Below are 26,624 nucleotides of genomic sequence, written 5' to 3' on the forward strand. Positions count from 1 at the left end.
CCAATCACCCAATCTAAATTTCCTGATTTTTTGATTTAAAAAAAATCTTAGCATTTATTAACTTCTTCCAACTCCCAAGTCTTACCCTCATAATAACACTTTAATGCATTAAGAACAAGCATAAAAAAAATTATTTGAAATCCAACACATAAATTCCTTAAAAAGTCCCAACACATATGATTATTATTCCTCACAATAACACTTTAATGCATTAAGAACAAGTATAAAAAAAATTTCTTGAAAAGTTCAACACATCTATCTATATCTATACTATATATTAAGTAAAAGGAAATTTTTAACCCCAAGACCTGTGAGAGCTTCAATATCCCAATATGAATTTTCTAAATTTTTTATTAAAAAAAAAAACTCAGCATTTATTGATTTGGTCAAAATCCCCTGATTAGTATTTATTAACTTTTTTCAATCCACATGTTTTTCCACATGCCTGCATTTATTGATTTGGCCAAAAATTCCCTGATTAGCATTTAAAATTCCCTCATACAAATAATTATAGATACAATCTATATATAGCTACTGCAGTATCCTTTTTAACTTCTCTTATACACTATGGTTAGTGATAAGATTGTTAAATTATTTTTATAAAAAATCTTAAAAAACATAATTTATATATTAAAAAAAAATCTAAAATAAATATAATTATCTATAATTGTCCCGTGCATAGCACGGGTGATAGGCTACTTTTTATATAGACAAAATTGATATTATAAAAATATAAGAATTTGTTAGTTTCTTTTCTCTCTCGATCTCTTCACTTTTGAGAAGATTAAAAATAAAAATTATAAGAAAAAAGAATTTCTCTTTGTTTCTCTTTATTTTTTCTCATTTCTCTCCACTTAAATTATCTAAATACGTGAAAGAAATGCATAATCCTCTATATTTTTTTTTCTCTCCAAATATTCAATCCAAACATTGGATAAATGTCTCCAAATTTTTTTTCTCTATTTATTACTTCCCATTTCTCTCCACTTAATTTATCTAATTATTCAATCCGAACATTTTCAAACAAATAATTGATCAAAAATCAAACAGTATCATTTCTCTGTCTTCTCTCTCTCTCTCTCACTCTCATGGAGATAGTCTGGTGCACACTGACTCTCATCATCTCCATCTTCTTCATCCTCAAACTCCTCTCTCCACAAAAATCAAACCTCCCACCTACTCCACTCTCTCTCCCCATCATCGGCCACCTCCACCTACTTAAAACCCCACTTCACCTCTCTCTGAAAACCCTCTCCGACCGCCACGGTCCCCTCCTCTCCCTCCGCCTCGGCTGCCGCCCCGCCGTCGTGGTTTCATCTTCCTCCACCGCCGAACAATTCTTCACCCACCGCAACGACATCGCATTCGCCAACCGACCCAAGTCCCTCGCAAGCAAGCACCTCGGCTACAACGACACCACCCTCGTATTCAACCCCTACGGTGATATCTGGCGCAACCTACGCCGCGTCACCACCATCCAGATCTTCTCCTCTGCCAGCCTCCACCACTCCTCCGCCGTCCGAATCGAGGAAATTCGGTTTATCGCCGGAAAGATGTTTCGAGCCTCCGGTGGGGAAACCCAGAAGGTGAATCTGAAATCTGTGTTCTATGAGTTGGTTATGAATGTGACGATGAGGATGGTTGCCGGAAAAAGGTGGTCGCCGGCGGCGGCGGACGGTGAGTTTGGTCCGAATTTGATAATGGATATTTGTGATTACATACCCATATTGAGGTGGGTCGGGTTCAATGGATTTGAGAAAAGACTGGTGAATTTGCAGAGGAAGAGAGATGGGTTTTTGCAGGATCTGATTGATGAGGTTCGACAAAACAAGATTAATAATAATAATTCTTCGACGAAACAGAGAAAGACCATAATTGAAGCTTTGTTGGCTCTACAAGAAATAGAGCCTGAATACTACACGGATGACATCATCAAAGGCATCGTACTGGTAAGATAAAAAATTTCAATTCCATGTTATATACTGTGGGGTGTTTTGGAAAGTTGATAAAAAATGAAGGGTTGGTTTGGTTTGTATTTCTGAAAAAATTTTAAGAAATTTTCTCTACAAATAAGTTTTTAAAAGTAATCAAACTAAACAAATTTTCTCAAAAAAATTTCTCAAAACTTATAAATCAAACAAGTTTTCCAAACAAATCTCTCTCTCACACACATCAAATCAATCACTTTTTCCAAAACTCTCTCGCAAAATAATTTTCCAAAACATCTTTTGAAAAAAACCAAACCAAACAACTTTTCATACTTTTTATCTCTAAAACACATCTCTTAAACACAAACCAAACATACCCGAAGTTTTTTGGATTTTTTAATCTATGTTAGGCCTGTTTAGTAGGGGTGTTCGCGGATCGGTTTTGTGCGGTTTGCTGTTCGGTTTTGACCCGCCCGCATCTATGCGGTTGGGAAAAAAGTCAACCCGCAACCGCCCGCAGTGCGGTTTGCGGTTTGCGCGGATAGGGTTTGCAAATGTGCCGGCGGTTGCGGGCGGTTTGCGGTTTACACTTTTTTCTTTAAAAGTTAATTTTCGAGTTTTTTTTTTCCAGCGAATTTAGGCATCAGATTCATTTTATATATTTGTGATAACAATTTTTGATGAGTTTACAAATAAAAATTGAATATCAATGCATTAAATGAAAGTACCCAAAACAAAGAGACCCTACACTAGCATTTTTGCCATGAAAAAAATGTATATCAATGCATTAAAGGTTGTACTCAATTAGAATTGCCAGTTCAGTAATCAATAATCAAACTATAAGTTCCATCGACTATTAGAAGGAAAATTTTATTAAGAAAAAGTGAATGAATCACCAATGAAAATCATATAAGAAACCAAGTTTAGGACTTTATAATTCTACGGCATTAAGAAAGTTGAGAAATACTTAAAAATAAGGATATTAGTGTCATAGAGAATATAATAATACTCCTGTAAAAGTTACAAAGTTGGTATAATAATAATAATAATAATAATAATAATAATAATAATAATTAAAGTGCGGGTGGTTTTTGCGGGTTGCGGGTTTAAACCGTGACCCCCCCGCAACCCGCAAATTTGTCATATTTCAAACCGCATCTGCCCGCATTATGTTTGCGAAACCGCCCATTTATATGCGGGTTGGGCGGATTGGGCAGTTTGAGCGGTTCGGATAAACCGTTGCCCACCCCTACTGTTTAGTAGAGCTTATAAACTACTTATTTTAATTTTTAGTTTAATTTAAGTTAAAATATTGTGTTTGGTGCAGTTTAAATTAACCAGCTTATAGCTTAAATCAAGCTATTTATCAGCTTATCTCAAAAGCTGGTAAGGAGGTGCTTAAATTTTTTACCTAACCGCACAGCTGGTGTGGGGGGTTAAAATTACTTAAATGCCCTCGTCAATATCTAAATATTAATATTAATATTAATTAAAAAAATAAAAAATTGTATATTTCTGAAGAAAAAGAAAAAAATCAATATTAATTGAAAAATAAATATTAATTGGTATTAATTATTAATAAATTCATATTGTATATTTTTATATTAATTAAAAAATAAAAAATTGTATATTTCTGAAGAAAAAGATAAAAATCAATATTAATTAAAAAAATCAATATTAATTGGTATTAATTATTAATAAATTAATATTGTATATTTTTGTAATGAAATAATTATTAATTGATACTAATTAATAACAATTGCTGATTATTAATATTAATTGATAATAATAAAAATTAAATATTAATATTAATTGTGACAATAATACTTCCATTACATTTTTAGCGAATGTATCAATTTTTATATTAATAGATACTAATTATATTAACTTTTATTAATGAAATGTTTTTTTTTTAAATTAAAACTGAAAAAAATGACAAAATAATCATTTTTATATCATATAAGGGCAGAAATGACAATTATATAGTAAAAAGTTATTTTACAGCTTATTAACCAAATACTACTCTGCTGCTTAAATCTATAATCTCACAGCTGTACCAAACAGATTAACAGCTTATGTTCACAGTTATAAGTCATAATCTGTTAAGTTATAATCTATAATCACTTTTCCACAGCTCTACCAAACGGGACCTTTGTCTTTTTATAAAAAAATGTGAGAGGTGATATACTCAAAATGGGTAAAAAGCTAAAAGTTAGTTTTTTTTTTTTTTTTTTTTTTTTTTTTTTTTTTTTTTTTTTCAAAACACCCTGTATTGCTTTTGTGTTGAATAAGAATGGCAACGGGCTGAGGTCGGGAATCACAATCCCCGTCCCCGATCCCCGAAGGTGAAATAATCCCTATCCCGCCCCCGATCCCCGGCGGGAACCCATCACTCCCCCTACACCTAACGGGGATCGGGTTTTCCCGACTCCAAAATATCTCCGATCTTTTTTTTATTATTATTATTATTTTGTTCAACACAACACAACAACAAAAAAAATTAATCTGTTTTCAACAACAATATCAACAATTTAATTTGTTTTCAACAACAATTATTAACAATTTAATCTGTTTTCAACAACAATCATCATCAACAACTTAAAAAAAAAAAAGACTGAAATTGAAAAGGAGAGGGCTGAAACGCTGATCTGAAAATGAAGGGCAGAGAGTTGAAAAATAGATCTACAAAAAAATAAAATAAATAAATAAATAAAACAAAATCACTTCATCATATCTACAAACTCAGATATATAAATTTAGAGAGAAAAAAAAAGGTGGAAACAAATATATATACATATATATATATACATATATGTATGCAAACCCTAGATCAATTACTTTAACGCGAGAAAGAGAGAGAGAGATTGAAATCCCTAGATCGATTAGTTTAACGTAAGAGAGAGAGAGAGAGAGAGAGAGAGAGAGAGAGAGATATATACCTTTTGAAAATCGGCGGTGAGGGACAAGTGGCGGTAAGGGAGGATCGATGGTGAGGGACGAGCGGCGGTGAGGGATGAGCGACAGCCGTCGTTGTGTGAGGGTGAGAAGAGAGAGAGAGAGATTGACGGCGAGGCACGAGCGGCGGTAAGGAAGGATCGGTGGTGAGGGACAAGCAGCGGCCATCGTGTGAGAGAGAGAGAGCAGCATTGTGTTGTGTTTATGTTTGAGGGTATCAACCAAACCCTACACACACATATGTATAGATAACAAGGCATAATAGTAATCTTATATCGGGGATAAACGGGGAGGGGGTCGGGGGTCGGGCCGGGCCGGGTCCAGGGCTGGGACATGTATCCCAGTCCCCGGCCCGAATATTATCGGGGATTTATTTTTTAATACCATCCCCGGTCCGTTGGGAGTATTTTTCAGGGAATAACATTTCAATTCAGAATCGGGGGATCGGATTTCCATCGGGTCGGGTTCAAATTGTCATTCCTAGTTGAAGTCCTGGTGTTTTGGTCAGTATATACATGTATCACCAAACATTTCAGCCAAAATCTGACATTAAAGTCTATTATGAGGTGTTTTGTATTTTTTAACCAACAAACTTCAAACACTGTGAAGTATATGGAGTGCATTTTTAGTGTTGGGTGATAGTGGATGCCAAGTATAACCTACTAGGCATACACATGATTAGTTACTATAGTCAAGCCTTCACTAGGAGGCCTGTTCATTTGTTAATGAATTATAAATGAAGTGATAATGAATCTAAAAAAAAAAAAGTATTATACATGAAGTGATTGTGTTGCTAGCAGATGATCTTCTAATCCATTTTTGTACACAGTTAATGTTCACAGCAGGAACACACACATCCTGGCTTACCATGGAATGGGCAGTGTCACTTCTCTTGAATCATCCAGAGGCATTGCAAAAGGCGAGAACTGAGATAGACAACCAGGTTGGACCAGGGCAACTTCTAGAGGACTCTGATCTCTCTAAACTACCTTATCTCCATTGCATCATCAATGAGACACTCCGGCTATTCCCAGTTGCACCTCTTCTTCTACCCCATTTTTCATCAGAAGATTGTGTTGTAGACGGATTCAACATTCCACGAGGAACAACGCTGTTGGTGAATGCTTGGGTCATTCACAGGGACCCCAATTTGTGGGATGAGCCTACCCGGTTCAAGCCAGAAAGGTTTGAAGGGTTCGAAGGGGGACGCGAAGGTTTCAAGTTTATCCCATTTGGAGTGGGGAGAAGAGCATGTCCTGGGGCTGCCTTGGCAATAAGGGTAATTGGGTTAGCGTTGGGTACATTGATTCAGTGCTTTGAGTGGGAAAGAGTTGAGCCTGAATTGGTCGACTTGAGCGAAGGATCTGGGACAACTTTGCGTAAGGCCAAGCCCTTAGAGGCTATGTATAGACCTCGGCCTTCCATGACAAGTCTCCTTTCTCAGCTTTGAGTAGTGTCCCTTTATGGTTCTCTGTTTTCATGTGTGTACTAGTGGCTTTCGAAGCAACAAATAAGGGATTGTACAGAGCAATTATCCTGAGTTGTAATATAAAATGTGATGCGATTGGAAGTGACAACTTATAAAAAGAAAGAGGCAGCAATTTGGGTGTTGTCTATTGAGTACATTGAATGGGAAGGGTTGGAGCTGAACTGGACTTGGAAGAATTTTAGATAGGGGAGTCCCAGTCTCAGACGAGCCTACCAATTCCAACCCAGATTCAACTTAAATACTCTCGTCTTCATTTTTTTCCATCATCTATCTTCTGAAATATATATATATATATATATAAAGGAATCCACTACTATCATCGGGGTCATCAATCCTTAAAAAGTTTTGTGAATCAAAATGGATCTTTATGTTATGTAGTTTTCTGCTCCAGGGGCTCTCTTTCATCTGAATTGCTTATGATGTGTTTGGTTGAGAGATTTGGGGAGAGATTTGGAAAGGGAAAGGGAAAAGGTGTGTGAAACTATGTGAAATATAAACATGATATATTCACATTTCACCTACCTTTTCCATTTCCTTTTCCAAATCCGTCCCCAAATCCTCCAACCAAACACAGCATTAGTGTATACAAGTTCCCATCTTTGGGAAAACTTATGGTGTGTACCATACTATAAATTGACATAATTTTATTAAAATTTTTTATAATACTAATTATAAAATGTGTAATCTTTTTATAAATTAATGTAACAAAATATCTAAAATTTTATGATTAATGTTATAATAATTTATGATTTGATTACGATATTTTTTATTATACTAATTTGTGACGTGATTTTATATTTTATAATTGATATTATAAAATTTTATAATAAAATTACGTTAAATTATAACAAAGTGTATATAATATGTAACCTGAAAGGATGTACACCGTAAGATTTACTCCCATATCTTGCAAGCTTCCCTAGATTTGCTGAATTTGAAGCATAAGTTAGCCCCTTCGGCTTGTTTTATGATGAGATGGGTTGGCTGAGCCCTAATAGCTCGGTAGCCTAGTTGTTCATAGAACTATAAACCAGTTGAGCTGAGTTTGTGAGTGCTCAAGCTTGTTAAGAATTAGTAGAAGCGAGGTTCATCTGTCTCTTTTTTTGAAAAAGTTAGAAATTTATTCTTATGAATTTAGAATTTACCTTGAATATATTTATGTGATAAAAATTAAATTAATAAAATATAAGATTCACATATAAAATGAATCTAAGTCATTATTTTATTTTTTTTAGAAGTAAATTCTGAATTGATAAGAATGAATTTATAATATTGTTGTGTTTTCCCGCACCGAAGCTTATTGAGTGATTTGATTCGAAATCAGATGGGTTCTCAGTGGAGCCAACAAACCCAATTGGATAGAATCATACTAGCATATTCAATCCTTCATTTTTTCTGATCAAATTTAAAATTTCGTTAGAATCTTTTTCAATTGGGCTGGGCTTTTTATCTTAGTTTTTGGGGCCATCATGTGTTTTATTTTTATTTTTTGAATTATTTATCTTATCACATCTTGCACATTATTAACATAAAAAATTGGTTTGATATGATATTTGTAACCCATTTATTCACTTTATTATATTTGTACCAAAAACAAAAATGATAGTTTATTTTTAGAAGTGCATTCACCGTAAATTTTTTAAAAACAAATTTAATAAAATAAACGTGTTATGAATATCAAATTCACTTAATTTGTTTTATAATTAATAGATATATATATATATATATATAAAGGCTGATAAAATAAACGAATTAAATTATTAAAATAAAACCATAACAAAGCTCGTGGGTTCGAAAAGTGAGCAAGGATTCTCTCATTGACTTCTTACTTGATGGGTCATTGGATTCACTTTTGGGCTCAATTTCGATGATCAAATCCGTTCATATTTTAGAATTTATCATGTACATCATACTTGTAAAAAATAAATTGATCGAATATCGAGATAACTAAAAATTGTTTATTAAAAAAAATTTAATAAACAATTTTATTGTTTAATAAAACTTTTGGTTCACATGATTTTTAATATCTGATCGACTTGATTTTTTACAAGTATGATATACATGACAAGTTTTAAGATATGAACGATTCGAATCATCAAAATTAAACTAAAAAATAAACCAAAGCACCCATCAAATAAGAAGTCAATGAGAGGATTGATGGAGAAAATCCTTACTCTCGAAAAGTACCCTCCTATAGAAAGAAAATTGGAACAGAAAATCTTGGCTTCAATGATCAAAGAAGCTCCATGACTTCTTCGGCCGTCCAGAGAGGCCGCTGTCGAAGCAATTATTTATTTATATGCGTTTAAGGCTTCGTTTAGCATGCGTTTATTTTAGTCTAATAGTTAAAAATTTATTAAAAAAAGTTAAAAATTTTATAATTTATACTAAAAAGTTAAAAAAATTATTTTTTTCTTTACTTTTTATATATTTTTTTCATAAAAAATTAAAAAATTATTTAAAATATATTAGTTTTTTTTATTTTATATTTTAGTTAAAAAGTCAAAAAATTACTAAAATAATTTATTTTAAACGAGATTTAAGAACATCTCCAACCCACTAGGCATATAATACTTGTTAGTCAAAATGCCTAGTATAATTTATTTTTTTCAACTCCAATGCACTAGGTATATGATTAGACATTTTATCTCAACTCACATTCACTAGCTACGTGTAGCTAGTCTTCAAGGGTAGGTAAAATGTATTTAATCATCAGGATCATTTCCCTCTATCTTCGTTGTTGATGTGGTATTTTATAAAGTTAATCAGCTTGCTTGTTTTTATTTTTCAAAAAACACTTTTCACAAAATTCTACATTGTTATTTTCTGTGTTTTTTTGTTTTTACTAAATTTTTTTAATATTTTAAGCAATTTTTTTACTTTTTAGATACACCTAACATAAATACACTTAAAAAGTAAAAAAATTGTAAATTTTTTTTAAAAAAAATTCACTAAATACCAAAAATAAAAAAAAAATTAGAATTCAGTACATTTTTTTATATTTTTATGTATTTATTAATTTTTAAAAATATTTTATCACAAATTTTTTAAAAAAATTCACTAAATACCAAAAATACAAAAAAAATATAAGAATTCAGTACATTTTTTATATTTTTATGTTTTTATTAATTTTTTAAAATATTTTATCACAAATTTTTAACTTTTTAGATACATCTAACTAAGGTGCATATAAAAAAAAAATAAAAAGTTCAAAATTTAAAAAATATTCACTAAAAATAAAAGAATACGAAAACTAAAAAACTCAGTTTTAAAAAAACTTAATTCTGAAAACTCAAGCCAAACACACTGAATAGTATTTAAATAAATAGCTAAAAGAAAGAATATGATTGGAGTAGAAACATGAAACAGTTAATAGGCAAAATAAAATGTATATTTTATAATAATATTTAGATAAATAAAATACTTATTACCGTTAGAGATACATTAAAAGCGAACAAAATCAACAGTCATTCTCTAGAGATGGGAAAAATTTTTGTATGTCAATAAAGTATCACGTGATATTACATTTCACTAATCATAAATGTATATATTTATTATTATTTCTTAGACCATCTCCAACCCTGAACCAAACCTGTCATCAAATTTAAAATTTGGTGAAAAAATCACTTTTTCATGCACCAACGGTTTCACCAAACCGGTATCAAATTCAAAATTCATCAAACAAATCATCAAAGTGAGAACAGTATACAGATTTAATCAAAACACTGTGTGTGACCGTTGGAGGGAGGAATCGGTCAACCAGCCGGTTGCTCGGCCGATTGACCAACCGGTCGACCTTTGCGTCAAGGTTGGTTTGACCCGTCAAGTGGTTGGTTTGAACTGCTTGGTTTGAACCGTGGCCGTTGGGAGCAACCGGGCAACCGGCCGGTTGACCCACCGGTCCACCGGATTGAGTCCTTCGGCTAGCATTTGAACTGGTACAGTTTTGAGGGTAACATATGAACTGGTTGGTTTCATTTCATGTTGTTTGAGCTGGGTTATTTTGACATAGTTTACTTTGTGGATTATGAATAATTTAGAGGGCGATATAAATTTTAATTTTCTTCAAAATATAAATAAAATTGTTACCTTTTACATATATATTACAGAACTAGCCGTTACAATAATAAATTACTGTTAGATGGACAGACTATTTTGAAAATTTACCGTTGATGATGTGCTCTATAAAATAGATCTGATTTCTATATCAAGACAATATTTCATTTTCAGAATATCAAGGCAGAGTACTTCATTTTCAGAATAGCATTACGTTTATATGTAGTGAGTTTTGTTTCTTTTGTGTCAATACATATTTTTTTCTTGAAATTTTAATTATTAGTATCTCAATAAATTATCTGATTCTGAGTGTGAGCTTATATCATTATAATATTTTTCAGTAAGTGTACTGCATTTTTTTCAAAGTATGGAACATTTCGAAATGTTTGGAGAATCACAAATGTTGGAACAAAACACTGATATTAATTTTATGTCGGAATCTTCACGAGAACAGAACACGCAGAACAATGATAATCATTTTATTTCAGAAACTTCTCGTGTTTCTCGTGGTAAAGCGTTCACAATTATAGAAAATGAAACTTTATATAGATCTTGGTTAGCAGACTCTCAAGATCCCATTACTGGTAATAGTCAGACTATGACTATATTTTGAGAACGAGTACTGGTTTATTTTAATTCACAATTGAGCAGTGAATCAAATCGAAATTGTATTTCTTTATCTCACCATTGGTCTGTCATGCAAAAAGCCATTAATAAATTATGTGGTTTTCTTGAACAAATTCAACTAAGGCAACAAAGTGAAACAACTGAGGCAGATATGATAAAATTTATTTGTATTATTAAATATCAATTTTCTTTTCTAAATATATACTTGTTATTGAAATCTTTATAATTTTTTATTTAGGTCACTGAAGCGAAACTGATGTATCATATATATAGAAAAAACACTTCACATTTGATACATGCTGGGATATTTTCTGCCGAAGTTGTAAATGAGATGAATTTCAATAAAAAAGAACCATGCAACATGCTGATCCATGTTTCAATCTGCCAACTGAATTTGACGCTTCTCAATCTAACCAGAATAATGCGGTGCACGAACAACCATCTAACACATCAACACGACCAATTGGTACTAAGGCAGCGAAAGAGAAGCTGAAGAATCAAACAACGCATGATAGTAGATTTGATGAAATGGCTACCAACCAATCTAAAATTGTTGAAGTGTTATCAAGTATCTCCGCTAGAACTATTGAGCGAGATAAACAAAAGGCGATAGACCGTGAGCAGAAGGCTGCAGAGCGTCGAAGAAGGGCCAAAGATAGGGAGGAACAACTAAAACTCTTATCCATGATGAATGAAAGAGAACAACGAAATGAAGATCATAAAATAATGTCAATGGACAAGACAATTTTAAATCCTATGCAAAGGGCGTACTACGAAGATCTTCAATGACAGATTTTATTTCGATCAACTAGTAGATTGCCTTGAAAGGTTCTGTATTAGTGGGTTTCATCCATTAGTTTTATTATTTAAAATTATTACATCTAATTTGTATTGGTTAGTTTTATTGGTTTTATGAATTTTTGCCATGTATTTTTGCCATCTTTCAAGGTCAATGTCTAATTGTTGCCATGTTTTTTGAATAGGGAGATCTTTGGCTTGTACTTCAATGTCGTTTTTTTAAATTAACCTCGTCTTCTTTAAAATGATATGTCAATGAATATGCCAATCAGTACTATAACCTGATTTATACCACAAAATCAGAAATGGTTAATGACCTTTTTTGTAGCATTTTCAGAATGTACATAATAATGTCCTTTGTCAAATAAGCATTAAAATGAAAAACCACAATATGAAGTATATATATCAATAGGCCAATGTCATAAGTGAATAGGTTTTAATTACTGTCGTCCTCTTTAACAAACTGACCCAACAAAAGGTTGTTAAAAGAACAAAATACTGAAACTAAAACAAATACATAATGTGAAATACATCAGCAGTCATTATGCGGTGGTGGTGGTGGAGGAGGGTAGTAGTGATGGTATATGTCATTTACCCGATGCTCAATCGTATCTACGCGATGCTCAATATCCACACAGAATTCACCAAATTGTTGAATTAATGAATTCTGGGCAGTGGCAAATGTATCAAACTGAGTACCCAACGAATTGACCTGATTAGCCATTTGCTGTTCCCATTGAACGCGTTCATCATAACGTTGTTCTTCTATGGCCAAAAACTCAGTCCAATATTGAGGTTGTTCAGTTGATGGCATCACATTGGCAGGAGGATCTTGTGGAGCATCATCTGGTGGGACTTCATCTTCTGAATCGTCTGTAGCATTATCACTTCCCATTAAATTGGAGGCTGCACCAGCACGAGTCATTGTATACTAATTAATGGGTGACCTGATTTTCATCTCCGTTTCATCTACAAGCTGAACCCTGAAATGTTTGAAAATTTTGGTCAACAGTGCCCCAAACAGTAATGATCGGCCCATGAACTGACCTTGATTTGCAATTATCATTTCTTTCATAATTATGTAACACAAATCTAACTTATGACCAACTTCAAAACAGTATAACAAATAGGCATTAAAATATGGGACCGCGTGTCATGACTCGAACCCGCCCCTATGGGTTAAGACATAACCGGCCAGTAACCCTGAGATTACCTACAGCCTCACACCAAAACAGACGTAACTCGTTAGAGTATAGGGGCCAACGGAAGCCAAATTTTTAAACTTTGTCCATAGAGCCGTGCTTACATGCACATCAAAACAAACCATACGTATGCACGTTAATAACTCACAACAAAAACATAGCACCAAAAGTTCTACACAACAGGATCATTCGAGTCTAAGTCAACCCATCTCAACTATATACAGATATACACAAAGCCCTCGCCCACATGACAAAATATAATACATAACAAAATGGCAAAGACGGGTCTTGTACGTGAGACACAAGGGCTGACTCTCCAAAACCTTTGTTGTTCCTGACAGGCTTCACTGAGGCTGGGTTTGGACTCTTCTTGGCTCACCTACAACACATGAATGAGCGTGAGCGATAGCCCAGTGAATAATATCAAATACAGAAGTTATACAAATGATATGTAGAACAACATACTCCAAACGGCCTTAGACCCAATTTATATTTCTATTTAACATATATATATATATATATATATATTTAATTTAGGTCAATTGACTGTGGTTCCCAACATATTGGCCTTTGGCCCATTCATCTTTCCATAACAAACTAGCCCTTGGCCCATTCAGACTTTCGTTCATGTCAAAACGGCCTCTGGCCCATTCATGCTATTATTCAGATCGAACTGTTATTCTTGTCAAACTATCACTTATATCAAACTATCATTCGTGTCAAACTATTATTTATGTCAAACTATCACTCAGGTTAAACTGGCATTTGGCCCACTCAAGTGACAAACTGGCCTTTGGTCCATTCAAGCTTTCATTCATGACAGAACGGCCTCTGGCCCATTCATTCATGTCAAAACGGTCTTCGGTCCACTCATTCATGTCAAAACGACCTTTGGTCCATTTATTTATGTCAAAATGATCTGTAGTCTATTCATTTATGTCAAAACGACCTTCGGTCCATTCATTCATGCCAAAACAACCTTCGGTCCATTCATTTATGCCAAAACAACCTTCGGTCCATTCATTTATGCCAAAATGTTGTCCACCAATTAAATCGATGAACTTATAAAACTTACTTAGAAGTGAGCAATTGGACAACAGTATATTTCAGATGCCTTGATAAGATATTACTCACGGTGATCGGTTGGTTGGTTCGCCCTAGAGCTCGACCCTACACATTTCACGAATACAAAAGGGTTATTAACAATTCAATCCGTTCCTTATTTCACATATTCCTCTTTAGGCCTTGTTCTTATCTCTTTAACTCATTTACAATGCTTAACACATGCCTAAGAGTGCTTGCAAGTGAAAGAGAACGGAAAATGAAACACTGAATGCAAAAACAAAATTTCAGAAAATAGGGTCCCCGCTCGAGCGTGGAATCCACCGCTCGAGCAGACCCTTAAGGCCTGCAAAAGTACTGGTTGCATGAAAAATACGCTTGAGCGTGAAATAGGGCGCTCGAGCGGAAGGCCTGTCTACGTTGCTCCCTCGCTCGAGCGTGAACTAACCCGCTCGAGCGGATACCAAGTCTGTAAAAAGTACTGGGAGCACGTTTTTCCCGCTCGAGTGTCTATTACCCCGCTCGAGCGGACATCAAAATTCTGGGTTTCCCAGATTGTGTTCTTGAGCTCAATTCGACCTTCAAGCTAACATTTCTTGCATGCAATGGCTCAAATCTCAAATATAATTATACTAACATGGTATAAACCCCAAATTACAACCCAATAAAGCTCAATTTCAGAAATAAATCACATGAATGCCCCAATCTCCCATCAAACTCATTCTAACATAACAAATTCATGCATTCAAGCTCATATTCTCATGAATTGTACATGCATGTGCTATATAACCCTTACTCTCAACTTAGATGATGAAAAGGTAATCCAAACATGAGCTTCAACTACAAATTTATAAGGATCATACCCTTTGAGCTTAAACATGCCATATTCAAAGCAATTACACACATGCATGCACATATGGGTCTTCATTACAACAAATTCAACTCAATTTCCTTATGATCAAACTAATTCATGTTCTTGACCCTCCTTCAAACTTGAATTCACAAGATGATAACTAAAATACATGAATTACTCACCAAGGAGCTTAATCTTCCAAACTCTAGTCAATTCTTGGACTTAATCTTCAAGATTTCCAAGCTTTGGGCCAAAGCTACACAATCCTCTCCCTCTCTCTCTCTAAGGCCGACCCTCTCCTTTCTCTCTTGAGTTAGCATCAGCCAAAATGATATAAAGGTGAGGAATTGATTATAATAAGGCCCCTTTTTAGCCCCACTCAACACATTATTTCATTATAAAATATTTGGGCGCTTAATTCATCAATTTAATCAATTTAATTTGACCCGAATCAATTTTTAATTAAATTCCACCGTAGGCTCTAAAAATTATGCCAATCACAATGGCGCAATCAATTTCGAGTTCTGTGGTCGATAAGGCCCTCAATTTAATCTCCAAAGCGGAGAAATCAAACAGATATTCCTACGGTGAACAGATAGAAATTCAAAACCACATATTTTCACATAATGGAACACAAAATCATAGTAAAACGCATAATTACATCATATTAAGGACCAATTAACATATTACAGAACAGGGGTATCACATCGCATCATGATGTCCTTTTTTTGGAGTGACAGTTTCTACAATCTACCAGTGAAGAATCCGAAGATAAGGTTTTAGATGTCTTGCTTGTAAACTAGTCCCAGTAAATCTGTTCCAACAAATACTAGTATATACATTAGTAGCATTACCAACAATTTTAGCTAAGTCAACCTTAGTATGAAAATGGATATTTTCATCACCTAACTCAACTCCAATAATGCTTGCCAAAGTAGGAATATCAAACTGTATACCCTTTCCTTTCACATATGACAACAGAGTGAAATTTTCATCTTCTTCTTGAGTACCTCTTAGGTGAACATAAAATAGAGATACCAGCTACGAATATACCTTTTGGGGTAAATTAATTAAATTTTGCCACCCCATTGCTTCAAGTTTACTAACTAATAGTGCGTCATATTGAGATGGCAGATTTACCCCTCATCCCTGTTACAATCGGTCGGCTGGAGAAGTTTGGAAAGGCTAGTGCATGACTTTCACTGAGAAAATCATCAGTAGGATATGACTGATTTTGACGTTGCTGTTCTTCGCGTCGTGGAGGGTTGGAACTTTCACCAACTTGTGGTCTCGCTCTTTTAGTTCTAGGCATGATGTCAATATCTATTGAATTTTAATGAATATGTGTTACATATGAAAGGTGAATTACAGGTGGCTTGGTGTTCTTTATGAAAACATTAACTTAGAATTGAAATGAATATAGTTCTAATATTACAATACATATTAAAATCAAAAAACATGACCAACTTGTAGTATGCCTACTAACATGTGCATTTTCATATTACATGTTCAATAAACTAAACTGCATACTGAAGTGCATAATTACATATGATGAGATTAAATCAGGTCTGAAATTGTACTCAAATTAACATGACAATAATAATCCCTTGCCAATCCCTTGCCAATTTGTACTAAAATTCAACTTCTGTTTTTGTAAATCCCTTGCCAATTTGTACTCAAATTAACATGACAATAATAATCCTCAGTGTTTGAAATTTATTTGGTGGTGTAATTTAAATCATCATCTTGTTCTGTGTATGAGTGTGTGTGATAGGTAGTGAGAAGCCAAGTGTGAGTGAGTGTATGCATCCTTATCTCTAATACCTAAACAAAAATGTTTGGAAGTCATTCATAGGAGTAGAGGAAAGTTGCACTGGTGTGTTGGTTGATGAAATTTCATAATTGAAGTCAAGGTGCTCCTCCCTCTCATCTTCAACAATCATATTATGTAAAATAATACAAGTCTTCATTATGTTGGCAAGCATTTTCGAATCCCAAAAACGTACAACACCACCTATAATTGCGAATCGAGATTGAAGGACTCTGAATGCCCGCTCTACATCTTTCCTGGCAGACTCTTGCATCATTGCAAAATGTTGTCTCTTTGCTCCTTGGGGAGAAGAAAATGTTTGAACCAGTGTTGCCCATTGAGGGTATATACCATCAGCAAGGTAATAACCCATATCGTAATTATGTCCGTTAATCGTGTAATGGACAGAGGGAGCTCTGCTTTGCGCAAGATCAGAAAACAAAGGCAATCAGTCCAACACATTCAAGTCATTGTTTGAGCCAGGCATTCCAAAAAATGCATGCCAAATCCATAAGTCATAAGATGCTACTGCTTCAAGAATAATGGTTGGCTTCTTTTGATGGCCTACATATTGACCTTGCCATGCCTTTGGACAATTTTTTCACTCTCAATGCATGCAATCTAAACTTCCCAACATGCCAGGAAACCCCCGAACCTCTCCAATAGTAAGTAATCTAGCAATGTCAGTTGGTGTTGGAGATCTCAGATATTCTTCAGCAAATATTTCAATCACTGAATTACAAAATTGTTGCAAACTTTGAATTGCAGTACTTTCTCTGATACGTATGTAATCATCAATTGCATCTGCTGCAACACCATATGACAATATTCTCATCGCTGAAGTCATTTTTTGTAGGGGAGATAATCCAAGTACATAAGCTACATCTTGTTTTTGAAGAAAATATGAATTGTGTGCTTAGATTGCATTCAAAATTCGTAGATATAAAGAACGATGCATTCGAAAACGTCTCTGAAATACTGTAGGCGAATACACAGGATTTGCAGCAAAATAATCTCCAAACAATCTGTCGCGACCCTACCTTCGATTTCTGTGTATATACCTATGACCTACAACAAAACCACCTACCTTCTTTGAGCTATCACTCTTCAGAATCTGAAGCATATTAGTGTTGTTCTGCTCATAAGCTCCTAAAAGTGTGACGATATATTCATCATCAAATTCATCATCAGAGAAAGAGGAAGAAGAAAAAGAGGATGAAAATGAAGTCAATATCATGGATTTGAAGGTATTCATGATGCTCTATTTTGTTCAAGTTATGATCGTATCAGTTTTGTGGAGTTGTCTATCATATGGATAGTGGATTTATGTGAGAGCATAATTCATACGCCAGACATATATGTAATGAGGGAAAAATTGAGGGAAAAAGAAATAGGAAAAAGTATTGGGAACAGAAATGGAGGGGAAAAAAAAAATTTGGCTGACCGGTTGACCCCGGTCGATCGGCCGGTCGACCCGCCGGTCGACCAACCAGTTGCCCCTTCCATAGTTCACAATGGTGGGTTCAAACAGTTCAAAAGGATTTTTTTAAAAAAAAAAAATTTACTCTTACCGGTCGACTAACCGGTTGACCCACGGGATTTGATGCACCGTTAGAGCACTCGGTATCAAATTGAGGAAAAAGTCATTTTTTTATTCAGATTTAATAAAAATTTCAATTCAAAATTGAAGATGCTCTTAAACAATCAACATAAATATAATAGATCATACTATTAAAATCAATTAGAATAATAAAAAGGGAAATGATTTGTAGCCCTAAAAACCTCACCCCTAATCCCCCTAATTTCCATTTCTGGCAACTGTTTCCTTTTTTTTTTTTTTTTTTTTTACTTAATATGAAAATTAGGGGGATTAGGGAGATGTTTTTTAGGGGATGTAGCATGACCCTAATAAAAAATACCAAAGCACACATAAAAATTTCTCAGAGATCGGGGATACGTTTGAAGTCAATTTTATGCAGCCGTCATCAATGACTTCCGATAAAAGTCCATATACATGCACTGTTTGAAAACCTAACAGTGGCCTTGGGAAGCAAGGCAAATTTGTCGTCATACTAAAACTAAAACTATAATATAAAAAATTATGGCCTTGGGAAGCAAGGAAAATTTGTCGTCATAAAGTTATGACCATGCCATAAAGTCTCTACGGACCTTACATTGGAGCAAACATTCATGGATCAAACCTGGTTTTACTTGATTTCCATAGCCACCTTTGTTTTTCTCTTCCTGTTGAATCACTTTCTAGGAAAACAAACACGGCATAAAAACCTCCCACCAAGCCCCCCTTCACTCCCTATAATCGGCCACCTCCATCTAATAAAAGAACCAATTCACCGAACCCTACAACATCTTTATCAAACACACGGCCCAATCTTCGCCCTCCGATTTGGATCCCGATCGGTGCTTGTCATAACCTCACCGTCGGCAGTCAAAGAATGCTTCTCCAAAAACGACCTCGTCTTCGCAAACCGGCCTCGGCTTCTGGTCGGAAAACACCTCAACTACAACTACACCCAAGGTTCTAAATCGCGGTATCGAGTAACGTAACGGTATCGATCGCGGAGTATCGGTATCGGTAGTATCGATCGGTACGTATCGGGAATCGGGTGTCGCGGTGGTGAAATTTTAAAAATCATTTCAAAGGTATTTCAACTTTTTCTTTCCCGTACCGGTCCGAACCGGTGAGTATCGGCCCGTCGCGGCTTGTGTAACGGCTTGTGTAACGCTTACAGGCCGATACGTACCGGGACTCGGCCGATACTCCTGTGATTTTCAATCTCAGTGGTATATCGGCCTGTATCCGTCGCGGTACCCCATTTTTCCGATACGTATCGGCCGATACGTAGCGTATCGGCCGATATTTATAACTATGACTACACCACACTAGGCGCCGCCTCGTATGGTGACCACTGGCGCAATCTCCGCCGCCTCACCGCCCGAGAAATCTTCTCGACGCCGTGCCTCAACGTGTCTCTGAGTATTAGACAACGAGAAGTAAGATCATTGCTGAAAAACCTGTTTCTAGCTTCGCGCAACAACAAGAACCAGTGCGACGACGGTTTTGCGAAAGTGGAGATGAAATCTAGACTCTCGTAACTGTCATTCAACATCATTATGCAGATTGTTACGGGGAAGAGGTATTTCGGAGATGAAGTGGTGGATTTTGAAGAGGCGAAGCGGTTTCGGGAGATTATCAGGCAGGTTTTCGAGCTAAGCGGGGCATCGAATCCGGGGGATTTTTTGGCTTTCTTGCGGTGGATTGATTTTGGGAATTTGGAGAAGAAGATGTTAGCTGTGCAGAAGAAGATGGATGTTTTTTTGCAGGGTTTGATTGATGAGCGTCGAAATGGAAATAAGGGTTCTGATTCAATTGGAGGGACTAAGACGATGATCGACAATATGCTGGAATTACAAGCATCAGAGCCTGAATACTACTCTGATGACATAATCAAAGGAATTATACTGGTATGTGAATCTTTAAGATATAGCATATTTTTCTTGATATTACAGTTTTAATTATATCATAATTATTTGTGGGCCCCTCACATGCCTTTTTTTTTTGGTTCTAATTTGTTATGCAATCCTCCTCTGCCTCCACTTTGTTTCTTCTTTTGGTTTTGTTTAATAGTTGCTTTGCTTGTATTTCTTCTTTTGGGACAAAGGATTTTTGCACCTCTAAGCAACCAAAGAATGATGATAGTAGTAGTGTTGGGGCAGAGCACCTTCTGTAACTAACCATGATATGGTATGAGTAATTTTGGATCCTGATTTAACTGCTAGTTTACTTCTATGGCAGTGAAAATTAGTAATCTACCTGGCTAGGCCATTTGAATCTGCAGGAAATTGTTACACAAATTTAGAGAATCTTCACAAGCAAAACTGATCTGAGCTTCAAATCATAAATTATATTCTTAATCTTGATCAATGTGTGCAGACCATGCTAAGTGCGGGCACAGACACTTCATCAGTGACAATTGAGTGGGCAATGTCTCTCTTACTCAACCATCCAGAGGTGTTAAAGAAAGCCAGAACAGAGCTTGATGAGAACATTAGTAATGACCGTTTGGCAGACGAACCAGATCTCTCTAATTTAGCATACCTTCAAGGCATCATCAATGAGACCCTTCGCCTATATCCCGCGGCACCACTTCTAGTGCCACACCAATCTTTCGATGAGTGCACCATCGGAGGGTTTCACGTGCCTGCCAACACGATGTTGTTGGTGAACGCGTGGGCCATTCACAGAGACGCCAAGGTATGGGATGATCCTACAAGTTTCAAGCCAGAGCGGTATGAAGACGGGGAAAGCAATGAGGGGTATAAGTTGATACCGTTTGGGCTGGGCAGGAGAAGATGCCCCGGGGCTGGCCTCGCCAATCTGGTGGTGGGGTTGTCTTTGGCGGCATTGATTCAGTGCTTTGAGTGGGGGAGGATTGGGGAAGAGTTGGTGGACATGTCTGAAGGGCCAGGACTGACCATGCCTAAAGCTAAGCCATTAGAGGCGATGTGTAGAGCACGGGAAACAATGATTAATGTCCTCTCAGACTTATAATTAGCAAGGTGTGTTAAACAGAGGACTAAGAAAATTGTTGTTTGAAGATTGTAGCTTTCATCTTAGGAAAATTATTCAATGTTCCCGGAGTACCATATGTTTGTACTCTTTAATCAATTATTATTCAATATGCTTTCTCATGTTTCCTAATCACCCAATACAATACCTCACCTACCCTGCTCCACCAATCACAATGCTATAAAATAACATGTATCTATATTTCGGAATTATTGAATAATTACCCTTCATCTCATCCTCTATCCTTCCTTAGTTGCCACTTGTTTGTTGTATTTTGTGAGTAGATGTTAGAAATGTCCAGTCTGTATTTATGAGCTAATAAATTGAGAGTAAGTGACACAGAATCCTCAGCCAAGCAAGATGTAAAAATAATGTTGTAATATATGTTGTTATCTTTCTAACTCTTGTTAATTTACCGAATCCATAAGAAGCGTTTGATAGTTCATGAATGAGTAATAATGATGTAGGACAAGATTTTCAGGACAATATTTTAAATTTTTTTATATTTTTAAGTTTTAATATTTTTGATATATTATTAGGATTTTTGTAATTTAGTATAAATATCTTAGAATTATTAGGTTTTTTAATTTTATTATGTTGGAATTAGATTTTGACTAGGATTTTAAATAGTTTAGAATTTTAGTTTCCTATTCTCTTAAGTTTCCTAATTTGTGATGATTTAAGTTTCCTACTTTTAGAATTATTTTTTCTATAAGTATTAGGTTTAGTTTATTATAAATAGTTATGTAAGCCGCAAAGACAACTTTTATTCATTCATTCAATAATATTTCTCTTCCTTGTGGATTCAAGGTTATATTTTTCTCGTGGATTCGAGAAACTCTTTCGTCTACTAGAAAGATATCTAGTCCCCGCGTATTCCGCTGCGTCAAGTGGTATCAGAGCAAGGTTTTGCCTGGCTCGATGTCATTTATCGAAAAAGGAAGCACAAGCTCTATTGACGATAATCGTAGAGAAAGATCTAATAGGATTCGAATCAAGGGACTTGTCCAAGGCCAACCTATTAGTCACAACATTAATAGGAACCGCACTATGGGAATTGCCCAAGGCCAACCTATTAATCACAATGTCTTGAGATGATCTTCTTGTTATCAATATGATAGTGATGACGAATCTGAAGATGAGCTATTCGAGGATTATGGTGAATACCAGTTGGTAAGGCGACAACAAAGATTCAGTAATGTGTTCAATAGCAATAATAGCATCAATCATGACTTTTCAGATTATCAAGTACCACTAGAAATTCTTTATTTTAATGCTTCTTGTCATGCTGACGATTTTATTTATTGGTTTCGCAAAGTTGACAAATTTCTTGAGTGTATGGAAATCTCCGATAGTGATGACGAATCTGAGATGACGAATCTAAAGATGAGCTATTCGAGGATTATGGTGAATACCAGTTGGTATGGCGACAACAAAGATTCAGCGATGTGTTCAATAGCAATAATAGCATCAATCATGACTTTTCAGATTATCAAGTACCACCAAAAATTCCCTATTTTAATGCTTTTTGCCATGCTGACGATTTTATTTATTGGTTTCGCAAAGTTGACAAATTCCTTGAGTGTATAGAAATCTCCGAAGAAAAGCAAGCCAAATATGTCGCACGTAAGTTACATGGTTATGTTTCTACATGGTGGAAGCAATTGCAATATGATCGAAGGCGACAATACAAACAATCTATTAGGACGTGGCGTAAGATGAGGAAGTTGATAAGTTCTAGATTCCTTCAAACAAATCATGGGCAAATATTGTATCTACAATATCAAAGAAAGCTTGAATCAAAACAATTGTTCCAAGGTAATTTTGATTCACAATATTCTTCGCAATTCAATAATTATTATGGAATTGTGGATACAGATTATTCAAGAAACATGACTATGGCTCTACCAGGTTTGGGTCAATCAAGGTTTATAGGTCAACAAATTTGTCACGCTCAACCACACATTGAAGAAGGAAAGATTTTGAGTATCACAATGTTTCAAAATTTTGAAGACCCAAACAAATATTCAATTGAAGTAGATAATCAAGTTGATTGCAACAATGGTGAGAACATTGAAATTGATAAAAGAGAGGTCACTGAAATTACTTTGGTCAAGAAGTTTGAAGAAGACGATGAAGAGGTGAAGCAAGAGAAAAACGTTGAAGGTAACCAAGAGCTTTTAATGACAGAACCATCATCTCTTGATTATTATGATGGCTATGAGATCGCAAAAGAAGGAGATATAGTGGAACTCAATGAAAAAGAAGAAATAAAAGATGAGGTAATAAAGTTGACATGTGCACCACAGAAGTTGATTGAGGATGCAATTGATGTTCGAAAGATGATAATTGAATGTCCAACTGAATCTAAGACAGAGCAAAGTGTAGAGAGTATCCAAGTCTCTCTCTAGCTTTTTCTCACAAGTCCTCCATTGCTGCTTTCTTGAAGCTTTCTGCGACCTGCCTGACTCTCTCCTCCGGCAAGGCTTCTGCTGTATTTCCTTGCTTTCGGCTACTGTTTGATCCCGGCGAACTTAACTCCGGCTTATTTTCTTCGGTGAGTTGCTGTTTCTTCCCGATTTAACTTCTTGTTTCAGTTTCTTTTTTGTTTTACTGAACTCTATTGCTCTGCCTCTGTAATTCTGCTCATATCTTTGATATTTCAATTTGTATCTTGCTTTCTGCTACATGTTTGTCTCATGATTCTGTTTTTGCCACATCTGTTTCTTGAATTCACACTGTTCACACACTTGTTGATTTTTGCCACTGTCCTTGATCTCGTGCCCTTGTGAATTACTTTGTGTGCAAAAATCATGCTTTTATTGGCCAACTGATAGCTTGTGTGTGTTTGTTGTCTTGCCCAATGTACAACTGTTCTTTCATCCTTGAAACCATACCTATGCTTGAATTAAAGTTTGAGTTTTTATTTATTTTCATCCTTGAAACCATACCAGGTGAGAAACAAAAATTTTTTGATTTTTAGGATACCAGAATAAGGTTTTTAGTCTTGGCTGGTTTGATTTGGCTTGGGATGAATTGAGAATTTAGAGCATCAATGATTTCTAATTTTGTAACGAACCTGTGTATGTGGAGCAATTGGTTCAGGCTGTGCCCATCCACTGCTCTGCAGTCAACCTCAGGATCAACGTTCACCTTACTTATAATATATAACCAAATTCATATGTCCTACTTTTGTGGTGCACATTCTAGTTATTAGCAATCTAATATGGAGATTGTTTTTATAAATGTAACATGCAACTAACATTCTCAATAGAAATAGCTTGATTATTGAGATAATAGAACTTCTGATACTTACTTTTTACATTATATAAAAAAAATTCCTATAATCTCCATGCATCCATATTTACAAAATTATTGCATTTTTTCTGAAATGCCAACGTGAAATATTGTTTTTATAGAATACGAAACAACCCCCGAACCACCATACGGATGTCATGGCCACCTTTCCCGTGACAAATTAGACCTATGGTAATAAACAGAATGTAATTAGCACATGTAGGTTGGGAGTTAGAACCAAAAACACCTTAAATTTAATCAAAAAATAGCGTTAAGGGAGAGAAAATTCGAAACAGCCCTGAACTACCGTATGGATGTCGCAGCCAGCTTCCCCATGCCAAATAGGACATGTGACAATAGATGGAATGTAATTAGCACGTGTAGGTTGGGAGTTAGAGCAAAAAATGCCTTAAACTTAACCAAAAAAGAGCATTAAGGGGGCGAAGCTGCAAAACAGCCCCCGAACCACCGTTCGGATGTCACAGCCACCTTCCGCATGACAAATAGGACCTGTGACAACAGACGAAATGTAATTAGCACGTGTATGTTGGGAGTTAGAGCCGAAAACACCTTAAACTTAACCGAAAAACGGCATTATGGGGACGAAAATTTGAAACAGCCCTTGAACCACCGTATGGATGTCACAGACAGCTTCCCCATGCCAAATAAGATCTGTGACTATAGACGGAATGTAATTAGCACGTGTATGTTGGGAGTTAGAACCGAAAACGCCTTAAACTTAACCTAAAAACAGTGTTAAGAAGGCGAAAATGCAAAACAACCCCTGAACCACTGTATGGATGTCATAGCCAACTTTTCCATCACAAATAGGACTTGTGACAACAGACATAATTTAATTAGCACGTGTAGGTTGGGAGTTAGAGTCGAAAATGCCTTAAACTTAACCGGAAAAGGGTGTTAAGGGGGCAAAACTGTGAAACATCTCCCGAACCACCGTACGGATGTCACGGCTAGCTTCTCTGTGATAAATAAGACATGTGACAACAGACGAAATGTAATTAGCATGAGTAGGTTGGGAGTTAGAGCCGAAAACACATTAAACTTAATCGAAAAAGGGTGTTAAGGGTGCGAAAAAGTAAAACTGCCCCATAACCACCGTACAGATGTCACAGTCAGCTTCCCCACGACAAATAGGACCTGTGACAACAGACAAGATGCAATTAGCCCATGTAGGTTGAGAATTAGACTCGAAAACGCATTAAACTTAACCGAAAAAGGGCGTTAAGGGGGCGAAAATGCGAAACAGCCCCCGAACCACCGTACGGATGTCACAGCTACCTGCCCTGTGACAAATAGGACTTGTAACAACAAACGGAATGTAATTAGAAGGTGTAGGTTGGGAGTTAGAGCCGAAAACGCATTAAACTTAACCGAAAAAGGGCGTTAAGGGAGCAAAGATGAAAGAGAGCGTCATGGTGGTCTCGATTTTTGCCCTAAACCTCACTGAATCAGTCTCTTTAATCCCTCTGTAAACAACCAAATCAGACCTTCAAGATGGGTTGCTGTTTTGGATTCTGATAGATGGATTTTTACTTTGGATTCTTATAATGTCAAAATAGTTTGTTGTTGTTTTGGATTTGGATTCTTATAACAAAGGATTTTTTTTTTCTTGCCTTTAAACTGTTTGATAAAATGTCTTTTAGGCTTCTCAAAATTCTAAGCCACAAGCCTAACTTATTGACAATGTAATTGGTGCTCAAACATGTATTAAATCAAGCCCACAACAGCTCCAAATCTTAATCTACTGAAGCCACTGCTTGTATATTCAAATCTTAATCTGTTAAATCAAAAATCATTCATAGTGTTTTCAATTAGCTACTTCACTAATTTTCCCTCATTTAGTCTTGCTATATCAGTTATAATAAATATTGTGCTATTCATCTTAAATTAACTGTCATAGTTAATTGATAAACTCACTTTGTTGCGGTATAACTAATA

The 26,624-nt window shown here is 35.5% G+C and overlaps 3 protein-coding genes across 3 annotated transcripts; 2 read left to right on the forward strand and 1 right to left on the reverse strand.

Moving 5' to 3' along the window:
* The first annotated feature begins 933 nt into the window (after positions 1-933).
* LOC114300540 (cytochrome P450 81Q32-like) lies at positions 934-6,484 on the forward strand. Its single transcript, XM_082921935.1, has 2 exons — positions 934-1,949; positions 5,713-6,484. Exons 1-2 carry the CDS (start codon positions 1,089-1,091, stop codon positions 6,331-6,333), a joined length of 1,482 nt encoding a protein of 493 aa, XP_082778061.1. The 5' UTR covers positions 934-1,088; the 3' UTR covers positions 6,334-6,484.
* A 10,303-nt stretch (positions 6,485-16,787) lies between these two features.
* On the reverse strand, positions 16,788-17,153 carry LOC114300524 (uncharacterized). Its single transcript, XM_082918760.1, has one exon. The coding sequence runs from the start codon at positions 17,151-17,153 to the stop codon at positions 16,788-16,790; it is 366 nt and encodes a 121-aa protein (XP_082774886.1).
* Positions 17,154-18,849: 1,696 nt separating this feature from the next.
* On the forward strand, positions 18,850-21,603 carry LOC114300533 (cytochrome P450 81Q32). Its single transcript, XM_082921937.1, is given in 3 exon segments — positions 18,850-19,316; positions 19,686-20,263; positions 20,733-21,603. Coding segments are annotated over 3 exon segments (1,542 nt in total). The 5' UTR covers positions 18,850-18,970; the 3' UTR covers positions 21,351-21,603.
* The last annotated feature ends 5,021 nt before the right edge of the window (positions 21,604-26,624 follow it).

This window comes from Camellia sinensis, chromosome 3, assembly GCF_055761805.1.
Source record: "Camellia sinensis isolate YWXY chromosome 3, ASM5576180v1, whole genome shotgun sequence".
Taxonomy (NCBI): domain Eukaryota; kingdom Viridiplantae; phylum Streptophyta; class Magnoliopsida; order Ericales; family Theaceae; genus Camellia; species Camellia sinensis.